Here is a 25,971-nt window from a genome sequence, read left to right as displayed (position 1 = left end):
GTCAATTATGTCAGGCTGCAGGTTGTCACTGTCAGTTGTTTTTCTACAATTCTACCAAAAAAAATTTTTAATCCAGAATATTATGATGGATCATAACTTTTGTAAAATATCATTTTTTGGTAATAAATCAATTACATTTCAAAGAAAATAAAAGGTACAAATCATTGTTTGTTATTTATACACTAGATGGCGCTACGTGATAAGATATAAATTAGATTTTTAAAAATTTCAGATGTTAAACGTTCTTATTTTACTATTAAAATTTTTATCCATTACTCAATTTTGTTATGCACTTTAACTTTACCTTACTTGTTTAGACTCTATTATCAAAATTGACCATACACAGTCTTTCATACTTCGACACTTTCGCACTTAATTAATATTGTTAACGGCACTTCAATAAAGGTATTTAAGTCTGAATGCCTTTACAATGTCGATAAATAAAACATATGACTTCTACTTTCCCCTGTTGATTGACACCTATCACTATCACGTCTTGTTTAATATGGATTTATGAACATTGTTTACGCTACTGTCGTGACTTCTATAAAAAATTGTCGAAATTTTTTTTAAAGGGACGCGCTTGTACATTTAGCCAAATATCACGCAGAGTTTAAAATTTAAAAGGATTGTCTGCATATTTTGAATAAAATCGTTTGAGTTCACTAGTCTTTTGCTTTTGGCTTTAACGACGATTATGATTTTGGCACTTACAAGGTAAAGATGAAGATCAAAGTTCACGCCAAATAGAAATAGGATAATCTTTACGTGGGGTTTGGGTTATCGGTGCGTCGTTCATTAATAGTACAATGATAGACAGATCAATAAAAATATTTTAATCTGTTTTGGCAAGCATATGTCCAGTCCAGTACGATGTGAGATCTTGGATGATCTAATTAACCTGACATTTAAGGGTATCCAGTGCTGTCAAAACGTTTTCCCGCTTTCGACGCCTTTATGCAACCGGTGCGCGCCAAAATGAGTGCATGATGTAATAACATATGTAATTTTACTTTCGATAAATACCATCGGCGCCGAGACACGTTCCTATTACGTCCGGTGTATGAGTAATTGTGAGCAATTGCTATTCTTTAATCGCCTTGAGCGATCACGGTGATACTTAATAAAAAAATTAAACAAATACATCTTACGTCAAATTTTATAGGTTAAGTAAGGCGGCCATTTTTGTTTTTATATTGAGACTTGTTTAGTATCTGATATGTCAGTAATGTATTTTCTATTTGAATTTATTGCTGCATCCCACGCTATTCTGCGTAGTAATCTCTGTGAGTGTCTTTTAACTAGGTTAGGTACCTATCTCTGCTAAATTAAAGCAAAGAGGTCCCAAGTCATATCAAAACTTTTAGGTTCTTTGAGAAACTGGCTAAAATAATTCCATATCTTGTCCACAGATCCGATTAAATCCGCATTCCGCGAGCGTGGTTAACCATAATCTAATCAACCCTAATAAAGGATGGCCTCCGAGCTCCAAGCCCCCTGGTAGATATATAAATTGATGACAAGGAATACATACATAATATACGTCATCAGCTCTCTATACGTCCCCACCTAGGGGCACGGAGCCTACTCTAAGTTAAGGGTGATTAGGCTAAAGTCAACCACGCTGACCAAGTGCGGGTTGGTTGACTTCACACATATCTTTGAATTTCTTCTCAGATATGTGCAGGTTGCATCCCGATGTTTTGCTTCACCGTAAGAACGTCGAATAAATGTACATATGTAAATCGGAAATCGAAAAACACATTGGTACATGGCGGGATTCGAACCCAGGACCTGCAGATTGCAAGTCAAGTGCTTGACCACTGAGCCACCGACGATCTGCATCTAATCTGACAACGAATAACTTAAAAAAAAACTATGTTTACAATACATACCGTGAGAAGATGTAATTGCAATCGCTAATGGGTTTCCGGTTTAACCAATGGACATTTCCGATACGGAAATTGTCAAACTGGTTTTGAAACATATGTGTGTTAAATAATTTTATACCAAAACTAGCGGTCTCCCGCGACTCTATCATGGAACTAAAAAAAAACAATTAGTAGCCACATTGTATACAAGTTAACCATTTACATACTAAAATATTATAAACGAATAATTAAATATAATATGTTATTAACCTCCCCCTTAGGCAAGGTTCCGAATATACTTCCCCCTTAAATAGCTAATTCTTTGTCTGAGGTTGCTAAGAGGAAATCTAGAATATTAAATAAAATATTAAAAACGAATAATTAATTAAAATTAAAATATAATCTTACTAAATAACTAACCACAACAAAATGAATGAATAATAATAATTTAATTTATTATATAATTAGGTTAATGATAATCAATATATTAAATTTTTCCATCATTTATACTCTACAAAAATCTATCAATCAGTTAAACCTCAAAGTCAAAACAATTGTTTACATTTTTTTTATTGACGTTCGTTTATAATTTACTTTTCAATAACTTACCTATTGTAATTATTTATGGTGTTAAAGTAATAGGAAAACAAACTTCTCTTAAGAATAGAATATAAATTAAAATTTATTATTCAAGGAAGGAAGAGGAGTTGGGAGGAGTAATATTAGTAGCCTATGTGTTCTTTCACTTTGTCACAGTATATTCCACTCCACTCTATACGTATGCCAAATTTCATCGAGATCCGTTCTGGAGATACTTTCAAACAAACATCCATCCATCCATATAAACTTTCGCACTTATAATATTAGTAAGATAGTTCCCGCGTTAACAGACAAGGTGAATAGTTTCTGTGATATTTAAAATTATTCAGAACGAAGAAAATCGATCATCTTAAGTATACTGTTACTGAAAATAAAATCGATTTTTGTCAATCTTTATGACAAATTAAAATATTTTCAACACTGAATGAAATAATTAGTTATAGAATTATAGAAGAGAAAACTAGTAAAAGTGAATGGAAAAACGATAGGTCAGGGATCTTGTAATCTGAAACTTTAAGATATCTAGCTATATTTAGGTCTTCACCGGTGCAACGTTACAAGTGCTCTATTTCTTAGCTTTTTTCTATAAAAACATGCAGTATTAAATAATTTTTTGATTTGACAGTGCACATTCAGCCAACCTAAAAACAAAATACTTTTAACTTTTGAATTAAAAAAAAAACAAAAGATGATCTCCAACAAAAACAAACGACACGTCACATTCGTTGAAAGCCGCCAAAAAAGATGCGTAGATTAAAAATTACATAATTTATTACGCAAGTATTATCGGTAAATTATTACATTGTCTATTAATAAAAAAAAATACTATCACTACACCTGTATTGGGAAAGGGAAGTTGTAGACACGATGTGTTTGCGCGTCAGTTACTTGTATACGCGCGAATACACCGAACGTACTGGCAATTTAAAAATAATAACAAATGATGGGTGTTTTTAATCTGTGACAGAATTAAACAGATTAAAAAAATAAAACTTAATTATTTGTGTTGTAGTGAAGATAAACTATCTATTTTTAAAGTGAGTACCATATTTTTATTTAATTATAAAATTATTGAAATTATATATTTGGGCAAAAAAAATCTCGCTGAAAATCGGCATACATGTAGAATATAGTCTGGAAGAACACGGGCTACTATTTATTTTTTTTTAGTTCCGAGCGTACGGAGTTGCGGTTAAAAGTTTGCTTACCAAAGTTTAAGCACTCAATATTAGGTATCATCGCTAACTTCGGTTCCATGATTTCAAGCTGCGGTGATTTTTTTTATTCCTTTGCTGTGGCCCTACCACAAATATTTGTGACCTTTCATATAGTCAAGTCATCAATTATATCAAAACTATTTGTAGTCCGCGCGGAATTAAAAAAAAAAACGTTATAATCTAGCCTATGTGTTCCGTCAAAATATGTTCCACATCTGTGCCAAATTTTATTAAGATCCTTTGAGCCATTCCGGAGATTATATAGCCTTGCAACAAACATCCATCCATCCCTTAAGTGTAGATATAATAATAATATATAATAATGTATAAGAAAACTAAGGAAATACTTAAAATACAAACATTTCCGAGTGTGGCAGAAAAACCGCAAAATCGGGAAGTAAGTTCCTCGTACAATATGTGTCGCTAATGGCTGCCATCTAGCACGACGCAATTTGCACAGTTTAACGCGATCATCGCGTGACGACAATGTGACGTGATATTACGTCACAGTAGCACAAATGACGGTATGGTTCAAACAGAACTGTAAAGGTACGCGTCCATTGGCTTGTTCCGGACGCACCGGACGCACGGATTAAACGGATTTGCTTTGTTCTGAGGCGATGCGGGCGATGTAGATGACGAACGCAGCGCTTTTTACAATCATACAAAGCAAACTAAAGTCCGTTGCGGACCGTGTGTTCGGCGCCGACCATAGACGCGTAATATCCTCTTCATTCCTTCCATCTTTTACCTATACGTAAACTCTCTCTCGTATGTATGACATGATGTACTCACATACATAAAACCATTACACATTATGTTTACACAATTACAACAGATTACCCTTCTAATTATCTCGTTATACAGTATATACTTCCCCAAACCTCATTGTCAACGATGCGTAAAACACTGACAACAGTCTGACATTACATAATCTGTAGTAATCTCATTCCCGCCAATATCGCCGTATTACAGTCAAAGAATAAAATTTGCTTCCCGCTTATCGTATATCAAACACGGTACACGAGTTTTCGACCTATTTGCAATGTATTAAAAGACATTTCATCCAAATGGATAGGTAAAAAAAACATCCTTGACTAGACATGCAATGGCGGTTTTTAAGGAAGTGCGACATCGCTTTTGTTTCCGCCATCTTTGTATTCGGTTGTGTAACTTGATAAATGTAAAATCTGGATCAGAAAGACATCAAAAGTTTTATACGATCTAAAAACATAAGGTCGTAGTTTCAACTTTATTTGACTTCCGCCTTTAAACCTATCAGTTTGAACTAAACAGTCCTACAGTTCAGTTGACTGAACGTGTGATGTTTTACTTAGTATATTCAAGATATTTTCAATTGGAAACTTTAAAAGCACAAGTTAAAAAATGTCTCAATACATAACGACAAGAATTTTTTTCTTTCCTCGTTTACATTTTACATCGCAGAAAATTACTCTACGCAAATACATTGCCTAGATTTCTTAATATCCTAATAAAAAAGGTGTAATTAAGTCATTAAAATCACTATAATGTTGCAAAATTTGTCGCAACACATTTTTATGAAACTAATTCATTTATATCGCATTTTTTTCTATATATCCAGTCAAATTACAAACTGGTGAAATTCACGAACGGTCAGTGACATTCAGTTTCACGCTGCGACCAATCAAAACGGACATTTTGTATATATTTGATTTATATTGACAAACTATCAATAATACATTACACATTGTTGAAAGCGAAACTATTCGCTCAAGGCTCGCCGCAGACGGACTACCGACCACATCGGTGGACAGCGATAAGCAATTAACACGATTCTTCATACATTTTGTTACTGTAGTCGCCACCGGCCATTAGTATGCTCCGCGTTCGAACGTCGGTCGCCCGTCTGTACCGAATCTAATATTTCATGTAAACATATCATAAAACTCCGGTAGTGGTCTGTGACAAAAAAAAAGATACACCGTCTGACAACTATGATTGATTTTATACGTCGATAAATCTATTAACACTTTTCTATAACTACGGTCAGTCATTTGTGCGAATGATTGAAATATACCAAATGTCCCTAAATACTTACTTATATAAATGCGAATGTTAAATGGATGTTTGTCAGAACGTATCTCCAGATCTCAAAGAAGGAGCTGCCTTGACAACTGACGCAGGGGTCGCGGTGAGCGGAATCGTGCCCGTGGTCCCGTCCCTATGCGTTGGAGGAACAGAGAGGTTTAGTGGGTACGCTTCCCATCCGGAAGAGAATCCCACATAACTACCGCGTCCACCCCCCCAGGGGCGCGGAGTATGCATTCCCCTCTGAAAAAAAAATCTCCAGATCTGCAGATCACGATGTAATTTGGTATAAAGAACATAGTATATAATATAGGCTACCTTTTAATTCACATATGACTAGATTAACGCAACGATTTAAAATATCTTATTGAAATTCGGCACATATATATAACATACTCTAGAACATGTAAATTTCTACGCAGACAAAGTCGCGGTCAAAAGCTTTATTACAACTACAAATAAAGCAATAAAAGCATTTATGTACATATGCGTTACAAAATATAAATGGGCGAAGTAATAAAAGACTAAGAAACATTTAGACATGGTCTATGATTTGTGTCATACGAGTTAAACACGTCCGCTCTATTAACTAATAGTGCTATACTGTTGTGTTATGTTGGAATTATGTTGCACATATAACACCATCAATTATAAAATGTCATAACTAATGTAGCGTCTGCAAGAAATCAAGTACCATCAAAAGTACACGTTTTATATAAAAAAAAATCAAATTATAAAGAGTAAAGAGGTAAGTGACTTCTACCCATAGTCATCTATGTCTATGTTTCATAGATGCGTAGTCATATCTCTATTTTTTATTAAAAAAACTTAGTAGCCTATGTGTTCTTCCAGACTATGTTCTTTATCTATGCCAAATTTCATGCAGCCGTTTTAGAGATACGTTCTAAGAAACATTTATTCATCCATCTAAACATTCGTATTTATAATATTAGTACGATAAATGTTTAAATTCTATGTTTTCTTTACAGTTGTTTGACGTGGAATTCGAAACCAATTTCTTGGACTTCTCTCGAGACAAGTCTAGTCTAAGCCATGGTAAGTTATATTATTTAAAAACTTATGCAAAAACTTTGAACGCAAAAGTAACAATGAAATGGATAATTAAATAAATAGTACCTCGTAACCTTTGGAATAAACGAAGAATTATGAAAATCGGACAACCAGGATCGTAGTTACGATATAATAAAAACATACAGATGAATGAAAGAACCTCCTTTTAAAAGTCGTTTAAGAAAAAAGCGACAATTGATAAGAAGATACTTTTAACTAGTTGTTTAAAAGATTATACAATTTGGTTAACTTCAAGTGCATTCGCTTCGAATCCATTCCATAGCGAACTTCAAAAATGTTTAGAACTGAGGCGCGACAATCACGTGACTTTTCGAAAGTTTATTAAACTTTATTAAAGTTCGTTATGGAATCGCTTCAAAGCGAAAGCATTTCGTCGAAAAAATCAAATAACTTTTGTTATAGTAACCCGCAAAGTATCATTATTTATTTATTAATTATTTAGAAATCGAGAAAGTCAAATCCCTAAGATAAGAACTTAACTACTGATTAAAAGCAAACGTGGGCAGAGGGAAAGCGGGTCAATTAAATTGTACATAAGTATGAATTAATATCTATACGTCTTTAGAATTAAAAGTAAAATAAAACAAAAACCATCCTATATCCCAACTTGGACTAAATTACAAATACTTAGAAAATTTGATAAGTATTAGTCCAGTAGTTTAGGAGTTTATCGCGAACATACATTATGACACGAAATTTTTATCATATAAAGATAAGGAAATATAAAAAAAATTAAAATCAGTAAATATCTAAACACGTTGACGGACAATTGCGGCTATAGCCGTCAAAGCGAAGTTCACAATGTGGCATGACTGCTATAGCCGTCCAAAACGAAACGGTCGTTTTTAGACACTACGGCTATAGCAGCACAAATGTGCACTTACTGGCGTATACGTAGAAGCATAGTGTCGTGTTTTGAAAACATCTTTTTAGGTTGAAGTTCATATTTCACCTGTTATATATCGTCCTATCACTTAGTGTATAGAGTCCGCTGGCGCCATGACGGTTATAGCCGCAACCTAATTAAAGGTACTAAATTAATCAAAATTAAGTTTATTTAAGCAGAAAGAGTAAAATTATGCTTCTAACATTCTAAAAATCACAAAAACATATAGTGTCAATTTTCGAACTTCGCTTGTTCCTACTGTCCGTCAACGTGTTAAAAAAACGGTCTTGACAGACAGACGGACGGGCAACAAAGTGATGCTCTAAGGGTTCCGTTTTTTTCCTATGAGGTACGGAACCCTAAAAATAATTTGATAATATAGCTAATAAATAAAGCCCACAACAAACATTCTGTTAAAACTGCAAATTTTTAAATAACGATAGAACCATTCAGTTAAATCTATACAGTTTTTTTTAGTAAATTTACTACTTATATTTCTTTAATCGTTCCTCAGCTCTAGGCTTGTGCTAGGATATGGTTTACGACAATAGTCGAATGGATTCAAACCCCCGATCTCGTGATCGGAAATCCGTACCCTACACTTACACTTCAACAGTTCAATAAAGACTGTCAATATGTTTAATTAACTATAGTTTATTTATTAAATAGCAACACTGTTATAAAATCTCTTTCAATTTTCAGTGGTTGAGAGTTCTGATCGTCTTTTGCGTTACCACACGAACCTGGTCGCAGTATACATACGCGGTAAGTTTTAATAAATAACTTATGTACTTAGCTTTTATACTATAGTTATATACCTTCCAAAGCTAGGTTTAAGGTGTGTAGTGTCATGTTTGAATCCAATGATAGTAAATACGGAAACTAATGGGCTTAAGTGAAAGTTGTAGGTCTAGCTTCTAGGTTGTTTACAGATATCTAGATTGCTAGACGTTCTACAAATGATATGAAACATTTATATTAAAAATGGCGATCATTCGCGACTTTGTAAACGCAAAATACAAATTAAATCTATCTATAATTTACCGCGAAATTAAAAAAAACATAATTAGCAGCCTATGTGTTCTTATAGTACAGTAGACATCTGTTTAGCCGTTTTGGAGATACTTTCAAAGTAACATCCATCCATACATCCATACATATTTATAATATTAGTAAGATTATAAGAATTGATTTCCTTAGCAAATACACTATGCGTAGGAAATATGTTTTTTTTTCGTTATTACATACAGACACTACAATTTTATTTATATGTATAGATAGTTGTTGAGGATATTTACCGAAACGCAGCGAAATAATCTTGACTCGATTTAAAACTAAATTTAGTATCCATTGATTATGTTTACAATGTTTCACTGCTGGGAAATTCGTATTACATATTGTTATCTCTTTCATTCTCTTTAACAAAATAGAGACACAATACTGTTACATAATTCTGTACAAATAAAAGAAAAAAAAACAATAATTAATCAAATTGATGCAGTTAATATTTTCAAATTGAGAACACGACATGCGTCAACGGTTGAATGACGTCACAATTAAAAAGCGAAAGCGGTTTTTTTTAATATTTGTGGCCAGTTTCTATGTTTTTTTTAATAGAATGTATAAATGTCATGAAAAGTGTAATTGCGTTAGCCCCTATCTTGGCAATAAAACTATTATTTTTGACATGCGTTCTTACTTTTCTTAAACTCTAAAAACGTCACTTCTTTTTTGACACATTTGTTCGGAATAGGTTTTAATCTACAACAGCATTGGAAAGAGTAGTGTAACTTTTGCCCGTTAATTAGTCACAGGAGTAAAAAAAAATATCTTGCTATAAATATAGCTAGTTTATGAATTATAATATAGCTTTTTAGTGGCAAAGAATTATTGACATTGGTCCAGTTGGTTTTGAGTTTATCCGTTGCATACAGATATAAAAATCTGTCCTCTTATAATATTAGTATAGAGATATAGATTTGTAATAGTTTCATGTTGAAATGAATAGTAAAGTCGGTACGGTATCCATTATCTATGTCCTTATATTGTCAAAACAGCGACAATAATATGTTTTAAACGAAGATTTTGGTCTCAGAAATCTATGATAAATACAATTATACTAAGATTTAAAATCTCTATTATTGTATGAATTATAAAATTAATATTTTCGCTTTTAACTTGGACCAAACAACATACTGATTCTATTAACAAGAGGAAACAAAAGTACACTTTCACTACGCGCAGTACGACAATAGACCCTCGATTTTATTTCATGTATTGTTCTACCGATTTAATTGATACTCTGTGTTATTGCTCCATTTTGATATGAATATTTATTACATAAACCTCAGTAGTGTAAAACAATACTCCTATTGTTACAATGAAATACCATCTTATAGAAGGCGTAAAGTAGACGTTTAACAGTGGTAGAGCCCGCTTTAACATCTTCGCACGAATTGTCCCGGCTCGCCCGGTGAAATACCACGACTACACAGAAGACACGCGTCAAGTGGAAGCAATTCCAAGTACAGTCAGATAAGTGTGCGTCCCGGAACCTAATTTTAATCCTCTTTCCCTTCCAATCCTTTTTCTTATAATATAAGTAAAAGATGGGAAGTAGAAGTGGATTTTCCGTATGAGGGGATGGGCATGGGAAGGGAAAATCCGTCGATTAAAGGTAGGCAACGCATATGCAATTGCGTATGTCTATGGGCAACGGTCACTTCGCTATTTCAGCGATTTCAGGTGGCAGCTCTTTTGCCATCTTATGATATAAAAAAACTTTTTTTTGACCGATTTTAAAGAGGTTAAAGTTTTTAACGATACGATATCTTCATTCCTGTTCTTTTGTTCATGTTTTGTATTTTGGTAGTGTAAGCCCACGGTTATTTACTAACAGGAAATAGAACTTTACCTTTCACCACCGGAAACACATAAAGCCTTGACAACGATAGTGTATTGCACAAACTTGTTTATGCTTAGGTTAGCTTAGCTTATTTATTAAGCCTTTGTGAACTTCTTTCAGTAAATAAGCCCTTTCTAATTTTAATAAACATCAACTTAGTATTAAGTTACGTACTTTGATCGCATTTTAAATGAAGAAAATAAATAATTTTAGTTAAGTTATTAATAAATAAAAAATTTGTAACTTATGTCTTCTTCCAAACTATGTTCTACATCTATGCCAAATTCCAGCAAGATCCATGCATCCGTTCTGTAGATACCTTCTAACAAACATCCATCTATACATTCGCATTTATAATATTAGTAAGATATTGGACAGTCTGTCTGAATCACGGAAGACATCTCAGTTACTTGCCCATTAGATTGGTTACCGTATACGTTATGAAAACTTCGGAAGTGCAAGTAAAAGTGCTCGTAGGGAATGGTCTGATGAAAGTTGTATGAATTTTATGTCTTTATTTGAAAAACTGATATAGATTACTTGATTTGATACTAGCGATAAGCCGTGGCTTCGTTTGAGCTAGTCATAAGTATAAGGTTTTTTTTTAGGGTTTCGTACCTCATAGGAAAAAAAACGGAACCCTTATAGGATCACTTTGTTTATGTCTTAATTATGTTTGCAGCATAATCTTGCATGTTTGTAGATTTTCTGATAATTATTACATACTTAAATTGTTTATAAGAATGTATGTTAGAAGGTATCTACAGAACAACACAACGGATCTTTAGGTCAGATATTAGAACTCCCTAAGTAATAATCTCGAATAACACAGGCTACTTTTAAGATTTTTTTAAAATTCCGCGCCGATAGAGTCGCGAACGACAGCTAGCATTGCTAATATTATAAAAACGAACGTTTAGATGTATGTATGTTAGAAAGTATCTCCAGAACGGCTTACCAGATCTTGGTGAAATTTAGCACAGATGTAGAACATAGTCTGGAAGAAAACATTCTACCTAAGATCTCGTTGATACGGTTCCCGTTGGATACGTTGAATTCACATATTTACTCTCCGCAAATTATTCGAAACATCTATTGAAATTTGGCACGGATATAAAACATAGTATCAAATAAATTAGACACATTTATTTAATAATGCATGAACGAAGTCTTGTGCAAAAGGTTGTATACTAATAAATATCTCTACTTCTACTAAAAAATTAAAGACACTCCATTCTAAAATTCCGATTTCTTTGTATATATAAAATTTGGAACGGTTCTATAATTAATATAACGTAATACCAATTATCGTTTTTATCAAATTAATTACGGCGTGATGTAAACACGAAATCCGGTCATTGGAATAAAAATTACGTCACTTATTACTCTTACTAATATTATAAATGCGATGGATGTTTAAAGGTAACTCCAGAATGGCTTAACAAATCTCGATGAATGATGTAGAACAAAGTCTGGAAGAACACATAGGCTACTAATTAAGCTTTTTTATTTTATTTCGTTAGGACAAAGTTGCGGTTGACAGATGGCTTTCTTCATCATCATCAGCTCACTATACGTCCCTACCGAGGGGCTCGGAGCCTAAAGCTGGCCAAGTGCGGGTTGGTTGACTTCACACGTATCTTTGAATTTCTTCTCAGATATGTGCAGGTTACATCACGATGTTTTCCTTCACCGTAAGAACGTCGGATAAATGTACATATGTAAATCGTAAATCGAAAAACATATTGGTACATGGCGGGATTCGAGCCCAGGACCTGCAGATTACAAGTCAAGTGCTTGACTGAGCCACCGACGCTCCTGATGGCTTTCGACTGTCAATGAAATCGTCTTTGATAAATGAATTAAAAAGTTTATTTTAAGGACAAAAAGGAAGAAAAAAAGAAAACTTTTTTGTTTTTTGAAAGTTGTGAACTTGTTTTGTATTTTGTCCGTTTGTCCATTATCGGAACGTTGCAGTTTAAATGACTATTAATCTCAATTCCGCTTACACTTTCTAAAAGATAAGAATTGGTAGATTCCAATCCGCGTCTTTTAATATCAAATGACACAAATCGAAACGTAATTGGCATTTTGTAATACGGTTTTTTATTTTATAATTCAATTAAATTAGGTTAATTGTAGAACGTTGATGTTTATGTAACCTTAATAATATAATAAATGTTTGTACGGATGGATGGATGTTATAATCTCCCGTCACAGCTACATGGATCTTGCAGAAATTTGGCATAGATGTAGAACAAAGCCTGGAAGAACACATAGACTAGTCATGTCGCGGGAGACACCTAATATATATTCCCGATGCGTTCTTAAAAGTACACATAGGTCACTAATCATGTTTTTTTTAATGTCACGCGGACGGAGTCGCGGACGACGAGTCTTTTACACTTTTTTTACTTAACATTTTTTAATGTTTTTATTACATGAACAAGAATCATTTTACTCGAATTAGCGACAGGTTAAAGTTTGTCTAGAGTAGGCATGTTTATTGCCTTAATAGTTTGATTTTAAGATCGAGATGTTCCTACTAGTATGTCCTATTATCTCCTAATTTCCGTGTAGACTAAAGCTTCTTCCAGATTCTTCAATTCTATTTTAACCTTCCTAGAGGTCGGTCTTTTGCTTTGTCTACCTCGTTTTCTTTTATTATATTAATGTCCTTATCATTCCTTGTGGATTTATTTTGATTACTGCGAAATTAACGACTACACTAAGTGATATTTAATGTAATTTAATAGTAAACTTATTGTCTTACAGAATCAGAAGGTGCAGCAAGGAGGTACACAGTTCGAGTGGGGCTGGCAGCTGACACCGGTGAACGCACAACTGCCAATAGATCACTTCCTTGTACAGGTATTTTACTAATATTATAAATGGGAATGTTTAGATGGATGGATAAATATTTGAACCTATCTCCAAGACGGCTGAACTGATCTCTATATTTTGGCTTACATATAGAACGTAGTCTGAATAAACATAGGTTACTAATTATGTTTTTTTTAAATTCCGTACGGAGACGCTAATTTTTATATTTATTTTTAACCGTAGGTTTCTGATACCTAAATGTATAAAACATTGTCAACAAAATAGAGATAACAATATGTTATATATTTATTATGGTGTCAGAAATCCACGGTTAGGAAAGTACAAGATATTTAAAGAAAGTATAACAAATACATGTGAAGGTAGCTGAAGAAAGTAATGACAATTTTGCATTCGCCAAAGAAATTACTTGTTAAATCTAACAGAGTTATATTAAAATCTATAACACGTTAAAAACTTTTTATAATGTTAACTTAGAAGTGTTACTTTTGTTTTTGAAGTCGTTTTTAACTTGTCGCTATTTTGCCTGGGTATTATTATAAAAAAAAAAAAATGCCATTTATTTTTTTTAATACCCAGCGGGGAATTTTTATTTTATTTTTCTGGTGACCCTTGTGACCACCCGTATCATCCCCCTTCCTATGTACGTAACCTTTTGGGACACCCTGTATATTATATTTTAAAATTTAATTTCTATCACAAATACCTTTAAAATCTAGGTATATCTAATTAAATCCAATCGTTATGTTAAGTTTAATAAATTTTATAAAATTTATTTTTTCCCCAGACTGGTCCACAAATCCAGTATGCTGATATCGGTGGTTTACAAAATACCGGTCCATTGGTCGATGCTACTGGTCTGAACTATAATACTGTAAGTCACCACCACCCCACAAAATATGACTCCAGTTTTCTCTAACAAAGTAATATTATAAATGCGAATGTTTGGATGTATGGATGTTTGTTAGAAGGTTGACATTTGTCATACATATAGAACAATGTCTGGAAGAACACATAGGCTATTTAATGCTTTTTAATTTCGTCAATAGCCTAATGGTTAAGGATACGGATTTCCGATGACGAGGTCGCGGGTTCGAATCCCGCCATTCGACTATTGTCGTAAACCATATCCTAGCAAAAGCCTAGAGCTTAGTTGGAATGGTAAAAGAAATATTAGTAAATTTCCAAAAAAATCTGCTAATATTTTACAAAAAAACAAACAAAATAAAAATAAAATAAATAATGCTTTTTTAATACCGTACGGCCGGAGTTACGGGCGACAGCTAGTTATCATATAAATCTACTTTTTATATCTGTAGAAAGTTTATTTCTTTTTTAACATAAAACTTTTAAACTGATATATAAACACGGCTAAACACTCACGTATATACGTCCGGTGGCGGCACCGACTAGTTTCGAGCCCATCGGGGGCCCTTCATCAGGATGAGTGGCACTGGTATTATTTCGCGGACGCGGCCCGTCGCTCATATCTCTCCCCCCCCCCCCCCTCCGATGGGCTCGAAACTAGTCGGTGCCGCCACCGGACGAATATACGCGAGTGTTTAGCCGTGTTTATATATCAGTTTAGTATAATGTCTCACGAAAGTTTGAATAATAAAACTTTTATCTCTATTTCAGATACCATATCAAATATATCAGAATCCAGAAAATCAAAATCATACGCAAATAATTCAAGATGTCAGCAGTCAGGCACCGTTAGATATATTTCTTCTTCACCAATTCCCTGTCACCTCACAAACACAAGAACATGTAGCAGATAACTCTATACAATATACAAATGAACCAACAAACTCATACACACAAACTGGATATAACATACAAACAGATCACACAACACAAAATAATCTAACGAACAATCACAACACAGCATATAAAGAAAATGACAATCAAAATAATGCAATAATAACACCAATTGTACAAGTGTTTAAAGATCACAATTGCGCAAACGATGATATTAACAAAGAACAATCAATATTAGAAGATAAAACGACATATGAAAATATAAACGAAAATTTCGAAACAAAAGAACCTTTATTCAAAGGAGCAGCAAATTTTAAAATCGAAACAAGATCGAATACGAATAATGAAGGATATTATTATTATTCAACTGAAATAAGTCCAAAAAGAAATTATAACGAAGACCAAGAAGGTATATCAAAACTTGTAGCTTCAACACAAGATTTGATAAGTAACGATGATTTGATAACAATCAATCATTCAGCTGAAAAACAAGTATACGATTTAGATGAATATATTCAACCGTATAATTCAAAAACTGTAGAATCTCGTAATAGTCAAAATCAAATAACATTAAAAGCAAAAATACGTAACATAGAAAACACAGCTGTACCAAATTCCAACGCAATACGTCAAAATAACTATGAAAATAAATTTACATCACCTATAGTTGTACAAGATTCAAAAGAAGATGATTATAAAGAAGAAATATTAGACACTTTAGTGTCAACAATGACACCATTTATTCAAAATGGCTACGTAATTGCTAGTATAAAGAAAAATGCAAGTAAAAACGCTCATTTACCTCATTATTTTAATGAAGAAACAGTTTATGTAACCCCAAGACCAATTGGACAGAAATATTTAGCACCAATAACAGTAGCTTTGAGATTATTAAATTCTAATAATACCGATATAATTAATACAATAGAGGATCACGAAGCTTCAGATAGTGAATTTGTTGAAGATAAAGTCAAAATACCGACCAAAGGAAGAACAATTGTTGAAATACAAGAATCTATTCCCTTAGACATAACCCATATCAATGAAATAGAAGTTCATCAATATTTAGAAGAAGGAAGAAGTAACTCTCCAATAAATGAAGAGAATGTATACAATGCATTTGGAAATCAAAGAAATGATGAACAAAATATTCAAGATGTCTCCCATGAATATGGTAAGAAAAATATTGAAACATACAGTGAACATAATTCTGGTAATAAAATAAAAAGAAATGAGGAATTAGAATCTAACGAAAGTATAAAAAATCAAATAACATTCGAATACAACGATTACAAAGGTAACCAACAAAATAACACTAATAATGAAAATATATTTGGAAAACGAAACAATCGTAAAGTTATTCAACCAATAATAGTAGAAAAAGAAATACCTGTACTACAATACAGAGATCGGTATATAGAAAAACAAATACCGAATTCCGAAAAAACAAACCATGTACCAGATAGACCAGTCCTTATACCAGTACCATACGAGAAAATTGTTGAAAAACCTATTGAAGTCACGAAATATGTCGATAAACCATATCCGGTACAAGTACCACAACCCTATCCCGTACCAATTAAAGTACCTTACCCAGTGGAGCAACAAGTATACGTAGATAGACCAGTTCATGTCCCATACCCAGTTGAAAAGGTAGTCGAGAAAGAAGTTATAAGAAATGTCCCTGTACCAACTCCTGTCGCTGTACCAGTTAAAGTACAAGTTCCAGTAGAAAAAACAGTTATAGTACCAATTCCAGTAGAAAGACCTTATCCAGTACCCGTGGAAAAACCAGTTGAGAAGATTGTTGAAAAAGAAATCCGTGTCCCTTATCCCGTTGAGAAGAAAGTATTGTATCCTGTACCGTATGAAAAAACGGTCCACGTACCAGTTGAGAAAATTATCGAAAAACCGGTACACATAAACGTACCAGTACCTATACCTGTCCATATTATTAAACATTACCCTGTTGACAGAATTGTCGAGAAAAAAGTACCTTACCCTGTGGAGAAAGTCGTCGAAAAGTTTGTAGAAAAACCAAAAATTGTTACTAAATATATCGACAGACCTTATGCCATCGAAAATCCTTACAATGTCGAGAAGAGAACAGAAAACAATATGCCTTTTCTTTTTCAAACTTACTCTGTAGATAATTCTAAAGCAGAAGATTCTCAAAATCTGCCACAATATTTGCAAAACGAATCTCAAAATGTTAAACAAAATAGACCAGAAAAAACTTATTACAATCAACTTCAAGAATATATAAAAGACAATCAAGAGCAGTTTACTTACACAGTACCGATTCAAACAACACAATGGGGTAGCCTGTATGCTTCTACATATAAATACACAAATATAAAACCTAATCAAGCTAAAAACAATCAAATATATAATAAATATTTAACAAATAATCAAAATTTATACTACGGACCTCCGCCATTACAAAAATATAATAATTATTGGGAAAATAACAGTTACAGTTCTGTTAAATCAAATAGATTTCAAAGACAACAAAAAGTAACCAATCTTAGGATAGAATATGGATTCAAACCTCCGCTAATTCCAAGTATCGAAATCGATTTACATGGAAGACCGATAAACAAAGAGACTGACAAATAAATTTTAAATTTTATTATTTATGTTATAATAATTATTTGTAAAATTTGTACAAATTGTAAACAATTAAGTTGTTTATAGATTGCTACTATTAATTTGTCAATTATAAAGACATTCAATCAATCCTGGATAAGCGAGAGTCCAAGAGAACGGGATATTTTTCTCTCTTACAGAGGTTTCTCTCTTAACCGAGTTTCTCATTTATAGAGGTCGTCCGTCGGGACTGGAAAATAACTCTCGCTTATCCAAGTTTGATTATATTTGTATAAAATATTTATAGTTTCAATAACTTTTAATTTAGCTTTAAATTGTTATATTCTTGATAAATAACTTAGTCATATTTTTAATAATAATTTATATAAGTTGTTATCTTTTACAATTGAGTTTTAACTTTTTATATAAACTAAATATAGATGTCGCTACATGTTACTTATCGTTGGGTAAATGTCGAGTCATTAAAACAAAATATTGTCATCCCTTTCATTATCTTTGAAAAGAACAGAGATCACAATATATATGCTTCGGTAGTATAAACCCACAATAAGACTAGCCATTTTATTTTTTCTGACTGATTGTAAAGTTTGTTTTTTTTATTGAATAAAAAACTTCTATTTAATCTTGCTATTTATTTTTATTCCTTGTCTTTTTTTGATGAAGAACTTGTATGATATAGGATTTAAATTCAAAGCATTAATAATAGAAATAAAACAAATAAAATCGGAATTAAAATTAAAATTTATTTCCAGTTGAATATCTCACAAAACGCCGCACCTCGCGTCAACCTCACAGGCAACGGTCAACACTAAAATGAATAATAAACAAAGCTCATACATATAAATATATATATTTATATATATTTAACTACATTACGATAACATTACGCGCCCGGCGCGGCGACACACAACTGTCACGTTGACATTTATGGCATCTGACAGCTGTCAACGTTCATAGATTAAAAATAATTCATAGAGTATAAAACGAATTAGAATTGTGTCGTGTCGTTGATTGCATCTGTCGCCGCGCCGCGCAGAGAGGGTAGATTTTGATTTCTTGTAAAAGTGTAACACTACTCTTAATTAGATTATAGAAAACAGACGCGATCGCCGCACGGCTCACGACAAACACACATACATACTAATTTATATATATATATTATACCTACAAGTTTGCGGAGCTCACACAAGACAAAGGAAAGCGTCACACAAAACCAAGAAAAAAAATAATCGCCTGTTAATAAAATCAAAGGCTGACAAAGAAACATTTAGAAACGTGTACATACAATAATAAACGTTATTGCTATACTACAAAGTCCATATTACTTTGATCACAATTACACTTATATTAAAAATTTCTCAAGTGTGTACCCTATAATGCATTTATAGCCTAACTCAGTTATCCAATGCTCACTTAGGGCCTCTCTTAGTGTAAATTCCACTAAGGCACTCAATGAACACTAAATAACCGAGTACGGCAGTTAGTGTTTAAACTCATAATTAGTAAGAGAACAATATTTTTTGACACTTTCTAATTCAGCCTTATAATTAGAAAGATACAACCGCAGGCGATCGCGTACACGACCACTTTGACATCCACACATTCAACAAGACATATTGCAGCAGTTTTGACATTCCGAATTTGATAGTATTACGTTTGACTAAAACAAGGATATCTGAACTGAGAGATGGTTCTATCTCGTTTGGTTCTGTCAGAATATATATAAAACATACGTACACATAGAAAATGACATAAAGGACAAGAATGACATGACAGCTACAGTACAAAGAGGGGGGCGCTAGTGAGCCGACTTATGCCCACTTATTCACATAGCCTTGTCAGTCCATTATCATTTCAAATAAAAACGTTTTAAATAATGCTATTAACATAGATATATAACCTATAGATGAAGTTTTGAAACCTAAATGAATATAACGTCTGAGAAAACTGAGAGTCGATTTTTTAAATATCATTTTGTATTGATAATGGCAACACTAAGAGAATTTACTTCAAAAAAGGCTTCCAAAGGCCTTTTTTCGCCTAAATATTGTGCCTAGGTTTTGTAATTACAAAGGCACAAGCCTAATTATTAGGTTATTCTATAGGTTTTATATCTATGTCTGGAAGATACATTTAAACAATTGCATTATTATTTCCGGCGCTGATTATTGCATATTACATTAAAGTATAATAAAAAGTTTGTTTTGTTTTAAATAATTCGTTGATTTACAATAAAATGATAACGTAATTACTACCAAATTAGTTATGGCAACACCGCACACTAGCGGCGAAGTACCAACATAAAAATGTAATTTATAGCAATATTATAGCAATTATTCTGTATTTATATTTGTCATTAGAGCTGGAAAGAATAATTAACACTAAGCTAAATTTTAACTTGAGCGCAAACTCATTTTGTACATTTTTATACGACACACGATATAGTGTAATGGAAACGAAGCGATAGCACGATACACGCGATGTTGCCAGCTACAAACATCTTTTATTCACGTTTTAAACCAATCGTTGCAAAAGATTATTTTTCACTGGCAACATTAAACGCGACTTATCTACAATAAAAAAAAGAATTAAAAAATACTCGAACCGTAAATTGCAGCGTATTTTACAAAACTAGGCGCGTTGAGAGCATTCAATAATTTAACAACTTTCAAAGATATTCAAGCAAAAAAATTTAGATGTAACACCTCCGGTTGGCACATTCCCGAAACGCTTAAGACTTAGTTATAACAAAAAATAATTGTAAAATGATTTAATATTATAAAATCTCCCCCCTACAAACCATATCGGGAGATTTCAGTAAGAGTCTGATAACACTATTGACCTTGCGAAAAACGTATTTACAATATAACTAAGAACTTTAAATTGTTTATTTTATTAAATAATACAAGATATTCTATATTGTGATTATTAAAAGCCCGCGAATAAAATCCACCATCTTTTTTTTTTCGCCGTTGAATTTCCCGCCATAAGTTTGAGGTTATTCGAAATTGTGAAATGCATTAAAATGTCAAAAAAAAAAAACAATCAAAAATAGCAATTTTTACAGCAAAGGCTGTTTATTTATACATTTAAAATGTACTAATCGTAGTGGACGTATTACAATACTATTATTTTTTTTACTAAAAACAGGGAAAGTTTTTTTTTTTTAATGTATTAAAAAGAATTCAGATTCAGCCTTTGCTGTAATAACAATCACAGAATTAAAATCATAATTTTATCAATAAATTAATTTCTAATAAATATTAAAAATTTATTTTACAAAAAAAAAATGTGAATGCATTAAAATTAAATTATTCATAAAAAATTATGGGATTTTTAAAATAATTTTTCTTTGTTTCACTGATTTTTCTAAATTATCACAATCATCAATTATTGCAATAAATTATCTTTGTTTACTTCAACATATTAAAAAAAAAAGTAGCAGAAATGTGTACACATTATTCTAAATTATTTAAAATGTCATTACATTTTGAAACTACAAATTAAACGAAGACATTTAATTTAAATTTCGTTTGTTCCAAAGTGTAATTATATTCAATATTTTGTTGGTAATATGTTTAAACTTTGCTATTATAATATTGCAGGCGTTAAGTAGTGCAAAAGTAATTATCATTTGACAACAAAAACTATTGCTTTCATTACTTGTAAGCATATTTCCAACAAAGTATGTATATGTATGTATGTATGTTGTATGTATGAGTGTATGAATGTAATCAAAAGTGGAAGAGTTCCGGCGGCGGTATGGGATGTTGCGGCAGACAGTCGCAGGGGGCGTGTCGCAGCGAGCGCGCGCTGAGCGAGAGGGGCGGGGCGAGCGCGGCGGGGGGCGTGGCCGGCGGTGGGGGCGGGGCGAGGTAGTGCCGCAGAGCGCCGGAGGGCGTGACCGCGCCGCCGTTGGCCACTGACACGATATCCTCGGCGGAGAGCCGCGCGCTGCCGGGCTCCGAGCACTGATGTGGCAGAAATAGCAAATAAGCAAGAGACAATGATGTCCTAACAGATACTTGTAAACATTCAGAATGTAACAATTTATAGAGGCATAATTTTAGTCCTCTGTCTGTAGATACTGGAAGGTGAAATATTCTGTTTATGTACATCTCCTCTTCCATCGATTAAAGGTAGGCAATGAATCTGCAATTGCTGGTGGGCAGATTCGCCATTTCGGCGAATTCGGGCCACCTTATTTTTACCTATCTGTTTATACAGTGAAAAGATTCCCTTTCTTTTCCATCTCTTTTTCCTAATAAAAGCGTAGTAATGTTATGTGTCTGACACTGACCGGGCAGGCGGGCGGCGCGGGCGCGGGCAGTCACAGCTTCAGCTCGTTGGCGATCTTTGACGCAATGTTCTTGAAGCCGATGCTTGTACCTGAACAACAAACATTTTACATTTTATTTATAATTAGCGTTAACCCGCGACTTTATAACCTTAGAATTAAAAAAATATATATAAATAGTCTAAGTCCCATCAAAATAGGTCCATCTGTTCCGGAGATTACCCGGACCAAACGCATCCTTACAAACAGACATACATACAAAAATTACAAATTATTGATCTTAATTATAATAAAAGCAAATACTAGTTGTCGAAATATGATTTTTTTTGATAAAATAGGCACACTAATTTTATTAATATACTAGCTGTCGCCCTCGACTCTGTACACGCGGAATTAAAAACAAAACTTAATTAGTATGTATTCTTCCAGAATATATTCTATACATATAGTAAATTTCATCCAAGTCCGTTCAGCCATTCTGGAGATACCTTCAAACAAACATCCATCAATCTAAACATTCGCATTTATAATATTAGTAAGAAAGATCTACCAAACTTATTTTGGCGGCTATTTTACTGAATATTATTTACCGGATATTCTCTTGAATCGTACACCATTGAGGCTGAGTCGCGGCAACTTGCAGACCTCAATCTCCCACTGCACGAGGGAGTCAGCGTTGGGGTCACCGTGCACACACAGCAGCAGGAACCGCTCGCGTTGCTCGTAGTCACAGTTGTTGGCGTCTAGCACCTGAGGAAAAAAAAACAATCTTCTAATACCACTATATTATTGAAGATTGAGCGTAGACTCAACGAATCCATCCCAGTGCAGTACCAAATGTCTTTATACGCTATTTGTCACTGGAGACTAGCCTAGTAGCGTGTTCTTCCAGACTATGTTCTAAATCTATGTCAATTAGCAAGATATGGATCTTTGTATTTGTTAGGTCACCAGATTGTATGGACAATCTGGTGACCTAACAAACATCCATACATCGGAAAATTCGCATTCATAATACTAATAAAAAGTTTTAGACATTATTAGTTACAATCTATTGTCGTGAATGGCGCGCTTTCATTACCAAGTCAAGTGTCAGAATGATTAGTGAGGGGACATAAACATCGACATTTTTGTAAGGCTAGTGTTGCGCCAGTACTCCGGCAGTGTCGGATTATCTTCCTAACAGAAGTATGATTTGCTGTACCAAATTTCACATCCATCGCACAAGTGCCTTCAAAATAAATATAGGATTTGAAGATATCTTGGCGGCTCCTAACTTCGCGCAAATCGCTACGCAGAACACAATGTTAGTTGGTGTGTAACTGGAAGCAGGGGAGGGCACTGCGCAGCGCGCACATATCCTTGAGCCGCCAAGATATTTGAAATGAAGTATTTATTTCATGTATTAATTATAAAAGTTAGTAATATGAGCTGTAGAAACCTCTACTCAAACACATCGTCTGGTATACAATATTAACTTTAAGCCACTGTTGTTCTATGGTTGATAACTGACCTTACGTATCTCAGCCATGATCTCGTTGGGGTCTCTGCTGGATGTGGTCTTCATGCTCCATGTGAAGCGCAGCACGCGAGGCTTCACCTGCTCTTCATTGCCCTGCCTGCAATACAACCACATCTTACACACGCCCTAACATAACTATATAGTTGCATTAATATAATTGTTTACAATTTAATTTATATTTAGAACAACTGTTTGAAAACCGATTTACGTTTAAAACAAGTGTTTTTTTCTCATTTTTTTTTGCAATTCTTGAGATAATATTATTTTTAAAGGAGATAGATTGAACTGTACAAAAATTCCAAATACCAATCTGTAAACTGTAGATATCGTAGCTCTCTGACTAGAAGTTATGTAATTTCAGCTAATATTGTTTGTCTATATCTAGACATCTAAGTTTCTAATTAAAATCTAGCTTATCTTAATTCTTAATGTTATTTATGATAAATGTATTGCGGAGACTTGTTAGAAAAATGATATTAATGCTTATGAGGCGAATTGTAAGCATTTTGTTAACTCTAGCGCATTTTTACTAAAAAAAAATCTAATAAAAAATATAGCAAACTAACAAGACATTTGCAATAAAACACTATATTTGCCATATGTGCTTATATTTAGTATGTTCAATAAGAAAAAATCGCATTCATATAAATGAAACTACAGGATGATTAAAAAATTAACAAAAAAATAATATTAAAAATCCTAAATAGACAAATACAACTAGGCCAAACATTGAGCAGAGACAAAAAAAAATGTTTATCAAGACCAAAACAAAAGGATAAAAAGGGAATAGTTACCCAAGCAGGGCTGGGCTAGCGCCTACCGCATGCTTCGGAGTGTTACCGTCCAATGGCCTAAAAACAGAAAACATAAAAACTAAAACTAAACACTAGGGCCTAAAGTTAAATGCCCATTAACTACTGACCTTTGAAAAATTTTGACAAATTAATTATATTTTTTAAAACTCTGAATTACATTAAAAAAAACATTTCAAACAAAAATACTTTACATTAATGTGAACTAAAGTTATAGGAAAATAATAAAATTTTGATATACAGGATGCACAAATTTTTACAATATTTTTCTTTTGAAAAAATCTATAATTTTAAAACGTAAATATCATAATCAACTGGATAAAACAATTAAAGGTAAACAAAACACACGACAAGGCACAAAAGCAGGCGAACACGCAGAAAATCATATTTATTAAATTCGATCCATGCGAAAACACAAGAAAAGACTTACCTTCATTTAAAATGAGTGAAATTTTATTATAATGAATAAATTTTAATATTAGATTTTTTAAGATATTCGCATAAAAACGTTATTATTTGTACCTAGAAGTCTTATAATCTATAAATATGGCTATATTAATTTTTAATTTTCCAGTTCACTCATTTAAATCCCCAAAAGCAATCATCCTTACCTAGTCTATTTACCGAGAGTTTCTGAGACCGATATCTCCGGTTAATCATATCGTTATCTCTGTTTTGTCAAAGATAATAACATGGATGGTATGTTTTATGCAGAGATTTAGAACTGAGAAACCCACCATTAGCCCATTAAACGCTCAATTAAAGTTAAAAATATCTTAACCACACTGCATTCAGAAATTAGTAACTACCTTCATCCAATATAACGATTTTGTAAAACGTATTGTAAATGTTTCAGATGAGCGAATTTACAGTTAAAAAATGTAGGTTTAAAAGTTTTATAGAAATTTTCAGGATTTTTTATTTTAAGGATAATATTAACTGTTAAAAATATATATTGACAATATCGTTTAAAATGCAAACGTAACACACGCAATTAGTAAATTTTATAAAAAAAAATTAAATTAATTAAAAAAAAATAGTTAAACCACCAAAAACTCGCATTCAAGGTTATCACATCAATAAACTCATTGGATCCGGTTATTTGAACGACGTAATCCAGCCAATTTCATATTTTTATATACAGGATGTTCAAAAAATTACTTGTATTTTTTTCTCATTGCAATAATTATACTCCCTATAATAATATAGGGAACTGATACAAATAAGATATAGCAAACAATCACTTGATGCATGAACTTTAGAATTTTGAAAATCAGTTGGATTACTCATGACACAAACGATAAAATCTTTGAACGGAAACGTAGTGCGGTTTACTTGCGGCTATCTAACTAAACTGTAGTAAACTAAAAAAAAAACAATATTTTATTAAAAAAGAATCACTTAAGTATTATAAAAATGCATTACTGAAAAATAATTGTACCATTTTCATATTGACTAAGTAAGAATCTAGTTAGCAATTATAACTA

The 25,971-nt window shown here is 32.8% G+C and overlaps 3 protein-coding genes across 11 annotated transcripts in view; 1 reads left to right on the top strand and 2 right to left on the bottom strand.

Moving 5' to 3' along the window:
• Nucleotides 1–3,368: 3,368 nt before the first annotated feature.
• LOC106125664 (probable serine/threonine-protein kinase PLK) lies at nt 3,369–18,435 on the top strand. Its single transcript, XM_013322943.1, has 6 exons — nt 3,369–3,508; nt 6,748–6,814; nt 8,439–8,501; nt 13,417–13,512; nt 14,270–14,356; nt 15,121–18,435. The coding sequence occupies exons 2-6, from the start codon at nt 6,812–6,814 to the stop codon at nt 17,860–17,862; spliced, it is 2,991 nt and encodes a 996-aa protein (XP_013178397.1). The 5' UTR covers nt 3,369–3,508; nt 6,748–6,811; the 3' UTR covers nt 17,863–18,435.
• Nucleotides 18,436–21,267: 2,832 nt separating this feature from the next.
• LOC106125663 (uncharacterized) lies at nt 21,268–21,983 on the bottom strand. The gene is made up of 2 exons (XM_013322942.1): nt 21,970–21,983; nt 21,268–21,867 (listed from the first exon to the last, which is right to left on the bottom strand). The coding sequence occupies exons 1-2, from the start codon at nt 21,981–21,983 to the stop codon at nt 21,588–21,590; spliced, it is 294 nt and encodes a 97-aa protein (XP_013178396.1). The 3' UTR covers nt 21,268–21,587.
• par-1 overlaps nt 21,732–25,971 on the bottom strand; it is a 131,927-nt gene continuing 127,687 nt past the window's right edge. For 8 of the 9 annotated variants that reach the window (XM_013323054.1, XM_013323060.1, XM_013323058.1 and 5 more), the window contains 5 exons: nt 24,467–24,523; nt 23,664–23,769; nt 22,741–22,900; nt 22,154–22,242; nt 21,732–21,824 (listed from right to left, as the gene is read on the bottom strand). In XM_013323054.1, the coding sequence (XP_013178508.1) occupies nt 22,184–22,242; nt 22,741–22,900; nt 23,664–23,769; nt 24,467–24,523 (382 nt within the window). In that variant the 3' untranslated portion in view covers nt 21,732–21,824; nt 22,154–22,183. The remainder of the gene's footprint in view (nt 21,825–22,153; nt 22,243–22,740; nt 22,901–23,663; nt 23,770–24,466; nt 24,524–25,971) is intronic. The other variant, XM_013323057.1, reaches the window with a different exon arrangement.

This window comes from Papilio xuthus, unplaced genomic scaffold (assembly GCF_000836235.2).
Source record: "Papilio xuthus unplaced genomic scaffold, Pxut_1.1 DF825783.1, whole genome shotgun sequence".
Lineage (NCBI taxonomy): Eukaryota > Metazoa > Arthropoda > Insecta > Lepidoptera > Papilionidae > Papilio > Papilio xuthus.
Note: the sequence above shows the minus strand (reverse complement) of the source record. Positions and strands in the feature narration are given on the sequence as shown.